The sequence below is a fragment of the Epinephelus moara genome, chromosome 2 (assembly GCF_006386435.1).
Source record: "Epinephelus moara isolate mb chromosome 2, YSFRI_EMoa_1.0, whole genome shotgun sequence".
Classification (NCBI taxonomy): domain Eukaryota; kingdom Metazoa; phylum Chordata; class Actinopteri; order Perciformes; family Serranidae; genus Epinephelus; species Epinephelus moara.
Genome location: NC_065507.1, coordinates 30,810,993 through 30,815,872, shown reverse-complemented (window position 1 = coordinate 30,815,872; position 4,880 = coordinate 30,810,993). Strand labels below are relative to the sequence as shown.

Below are 4,880 nucleotides of genomic sequence, written 5' to 3'. Positions count from 1 at the left end.
CATTTATCCTAACAATATGAGGTGGTCTTTGTGGAGAAAAAGCTTGTTTAGTGGACTAACTTTGCACTTGAAGGTTGCCCGTTCACTTACGTTTTAACAGGTCTGACGCTACTATGCACCCCGGCTGTATCTAGGCTAACAGCTAACATGCTAACTATTATTTTTATGTCACTAGTCGCTTGAAACAAATCTAGGACGATAGGAGACAGGTTGAAATAAACCAAAATTTTCCTTTAAGTTATCAGAGGAGAAAAAAAAGTAAGCACACATTACACAATCAGAGAAAAAAAAGTGAGCCCACATTAGCAGGTGCTGGGCTAGCAGCCAGTCTGTGATGAGCCAAACAGTGTCAGAGAAACACTGATTTGTAAAGTAAAACTGCTTTGTTCAGTGTTTTTACTGTTTTAATCACATGCTCCGTTTGTTTTGGAGAAGAAGAGACCTCTGTGGATTATTTGGCTCACGGTAATAACCTCCTGAACAATCGACACTGAAGGAATCCTAACCCATGAGTTCACGTTTGGCATACAGGAGACGTTTCAGCTGGTTGCAAATCTGCAATCCGCACCACTTGATGCCACTAAATTCTACACACTGTTTCTTTAAAGAAGGTACAAAAACATTCACTCATTAAAATACAGCAGGTAGTTTTAGAAATGTAATCTGGCCATTTTAATACATATTAACTATTAAGGAACTGTAAGTTGCTGCTTTTCCACTTAGCTTTAAATCCTGTATTTTAGCTCATTACTTTTTAGTCAGAGCACATGCATCGGCAGTCATCACTTCAAAGTCAATAATCAGTTTTGCTTTAAATATATTGCATCACCATCACAAGCATAAGACTCAGAGTTATTGCTGTATTTTCACTTTGAAACGAGTTGTGATGACATACTCAAATCTTTGCAAAAACTCCTTGCCGTAATAAGCAGCAGTCCCTGTGCTCCCTACTTTCATTTGGTCCAATTTAGGAGATACATGGTGCCACGAGCTGCAAAATCCTAGCAGCACTTCCTGCAGACTTGCGCAACAGGAAGGGTAAATAATGAAGCATGTCAACAGAGCACTGCTCACAGGGGCTGTAACCTGCGTGCAGCATCAACGGCTGTTTTCACATTCAATCTGAAACTAGCATCCTGATAAAATAAAATAAGAGCTGCCTACAACCACAGAATACTCATTAGAATGGAAGACCGGTACAATCCGCTGGAATAATTTTAACTGTCTGTGCATACTGGCTGTATCTGGTGTGAACCAAAGTTCAACAAACCTGAGATGTGGGCAGCCTTGAGCCATGACATGCTGGTGAAATCTAAAGAATCGGTCTGTGTGGTCATAGGTCTCTTTCTGATAAGCCAGCTGAATTCTTAGCACTGTGCAGCTCAGCAAGGGAACTCAGCGTGACACCATAGCCTGAGAAAGCTCTTGATTTCTATGCCTGTGTTCATGGTGTGGTGTTTGGGCTCTGGGCCTTAGGACACCAGGGGCTTATCAAGAATTAACCTTCACACAGCAGTGCACCTATATGTAAAATAATTTATGTACAACTTTCATCAGCGTGACAGGTGTTTGAGACACGTCTAGGGCTCTGTGAAGCCTAGCAATCCCAAGCTGTGTCTGAGATGAAACTGACACGCTCATCTCTCTGCAAGACTAGAGCCCTGCTCACATGCTTCAAATACAAAGCAGGTGGTCCCTTACCTGCCACATTAGAGACAAGATCTGACACGGTAATGAAAATGGATTAAACTATATGGCCCCTAAGCAGAGTTTTAAGGCCTAGTTTCAGGGACGACCCAACAGTGAGCAGATACCGTAGCAATGTGAGCAGCTCTTGTAAGTAAAAAAGAAAACATTACTTCTTTTTTTTTTTAAAGGAATCCAGCAGCTGAGACTAATTTGACACAAGGTAGGGAATCGAGCTAAAGACTACACTGTCATTATGTGAGCCATATGGCCTTCCAGCCAGAAATGAGCTTACAGCATCCTCTCAAAGAAAAAGAAATGATCATGAAATAAACAATGCATCATTATTATTATTAACTGGAACATTTTGTTGCAACTCAGTCATTAAGCAATTATCTTCCTAAAGTGCATCCCTTCGTTTTAGTCCACTCAGTTTATCAGGTTAAAACCAGAACTAAATCTCCAAAACTAAAAACATGAACAGAGAGCATGAGTCTGCACCAACTATTGACTTACAAAGAGTGTCTATTTACTTGTGGAGATTAGTGTAGACACAAGGTCAATGCATTTACCATTGAAGGACACCTGTCTGGTCTTTTCAGGTCTCTGGAAGGTGCTGCACTAATTCAAGCGCACTTGTAGTTTAAATTTGTTTCAGTGTTCACAATGAGCACAGTTTCACTGTATAATTTCCTGTAAATATTCACCGTATTCTTTTGGTGATATAAGTGACAGAGAATAAACAGACCTAAGGGTCCCCGGATTGACTAATTAGCAAAACAAATGTTTATGAACTTCAAGTTCAGTTAATTAAACTTGATTCTATTAAAAGGTTTTGTATGTTTTCTCTCTCCTGGGTGCATATATTTAAATATTATCATGGCATGTGAATATGATTGGTGAGCTAACGTCTCTGTAATGCTCTCTAAATCATGTCACACAGAACTAGGACAATTTGCCAAAACATGGACAGGGCAAATCCCAATATTGGATAAATCCAAATATAACACTAGGTACTTTACAGTCCAACAAATGTTTTAATCACATCAGTTATCATCTAAAGTAAGATTCTGGTTCATACTGGCCCACTGCAGCTCTCACTAATGATGATAACAAGGTTGTTATGTTATTTATCAAAACTTTCCACTTTGGTTTGTGCATTACCGCAATAAATATAGCTGATGACTTCATTACAAGGACGCATCATCGGAAACATTTGTGGCCATAAAATCTTGGAGTCTACCTACATGTAGTTTGATACCATCGACCAGCAACTACTTTGGCAACTGCACAAGAAATGTGATTGAAATTTGTGCAGGATATAATCCCATATTAATAAATGCACCAGCCCACATACTGCACAATCACTAGTAGCACACACTTGCAGACAAAGTCAGCTGCTTAAGACTTCCACCCTTATAATTAATTTGTATGGAGGCCAAATCGAGGCTGAAGGGGAAAACCATGCAGCATATGAGTGCAGCATAAAGTCAATTAATGTCTGAGAGGTTATTTGTGTTGCAGGGCCTTTCACACTGCACAAACCAAACCAATCTGCCTCTGCACGGTATGTGCTCCGAGTTGGAAGCGTCCAACTCTCGACTTTAATCCGATTTTAAAACACATTTTAGGATAACTGATGCCTCGATAACAACCAGACATAATGAACAGAAAAACTCATTATAATGAGAGCCGAAGCTTGCAGAAGGCAAAGGCTTTTGTGATGCTGGACCACAGCGACGGATCGGCTCCGGCAGCCGAAGACACAACAGGAGAGGATCAGACAGCATTTCAGCCCAAAGCACCACCTCACGACGCAACGTGGACGTCACCTGACTGCGAAACACATGCCTACTATTGAACTGTCAAACATCGGAAGTTGAGACACGACTTGCCTTCTTCAGCAACTTGTCACATGAAATGGTAGCAGTTCATTAATTTTACATAAACTCAACATCCTCTAACGTTAAACGCTTGTTATTCAGCAGACTGAAAAAGGGGGAAACAGCAAGATAGCTGCTGTGCATGAGAGTGAAACGTAACCCTGTGCGACCTCTCCTCATACACAATGTCAAGCCTAAACACAGAGGGACGACTGTCTGATGTGTTGCAAACGTCGCCTTTTATCTGTTAGTTGTGTAATTTTATTTCACGACACCAATACCAGAACAGAGCTGGCTTCTGCTCGCTTCACCGGGGACTGTATTTGGCGACAAACTGAGCACAAAAGCGCCATTTAGGCGGTGTTTTACCTCCTCACGAAGTCCTTTTCGAATGGTTTAAGGTAGGGATCCATTTGGAGAAGGCAGCTGAACTCAGGAATTGTAACATTATCCTCTTGGTCTGCCATGGTTTCTCCAGACGAGACCAATCGAGCACCGACTGCTGCTGGCCGGACGTATTGTCAGTGTTATGGACAGAGGAAAGGCATGTAGTGCGAGCTTTTTGTATCCGGACACAACAACGAATCAGGCTGCTCTCCGACAAGCCCGTCCCATCACACTGCATGCTGTGTTCTCCAGCGGGTCAGAGATAAGAGAACCAAGCCGTGCAGTGCTGTGATACAGTGTAACTTTAAGATGACAGAAGAGGAAGCATCTGGCGCGTCAGAGGAAGATGACTCGGATTTGTATGCAGATGTGCGACTTTGTAGGTTTTCTGTCTGCTTGACTTTGTGGTTATAAAAAAAAAAAAACCTGCTTAAATATAGGATGCATCGACATGGAATTAATTAGTCTCTGGTGCTCAATAACTAAACTCAATATAAACCTAGAATGATTTGTCTTTGGCTTTGGTTGACATACCTTGAATAATACTGACCATATAACCAGTGCATGTTTTACAAGAAAAAGTAAGTAAAAGTACAAAAGTATTAGCATTAGAATAAACTTAAAGTAGGCTACCAGAGTAAAAGTAAGCTTACTCATTTTACAGAATGGCCGATTTCAGAAAATCTAGCCCTATATTATATCATTGGATTTTGATTATTAGTGCATTAAGATGTACATTATTAATGCAGCTGTTAAAGGTATGGCTTATTTTATATACTTTATATTTGCCCGTTATGTTGAGAATCTTTTGCCCCTAGGATTAATAATGTCTCATCTTCACCTATAATGATGCATAGCTAATATTGTATCTGTTGATTATAATTTGTATTATTAATCAGAATCTGCAAAGTAAGGGCCGTTTCA

At 40.5% G+C, this 4,880-nt stretch overlaps 1 protein-coding gene across 1 annotated transcript in view; it reads right to left on the bottom strand.

Moving 5' to 3' along the window:
* The window catches only part of gbe1b (glucan (1,4-alpha-), branching enzyme 1b), an 88,241-nt gene extending 84,059 nt beyond the window's left edge, over nucleotides 1-4,182 (bottom strand). Inside the window, exon 1 of the mRNA XM_050060429.1 lies at nucleotides 3,939-4,182. Coding sequence (XP_049916386.1) covers nucleotides 3,939-4,036 — 98 coding nt within the window. The 5' untranslated portion in view covers nucleotides 4,037-4,182. The remainder of the gene's footprint in view (nucleotides 1-3,938) is intronic.
* Between the last annotated feature and the right edge of the window lie 698 nt (nucleotides 4,183-4,880).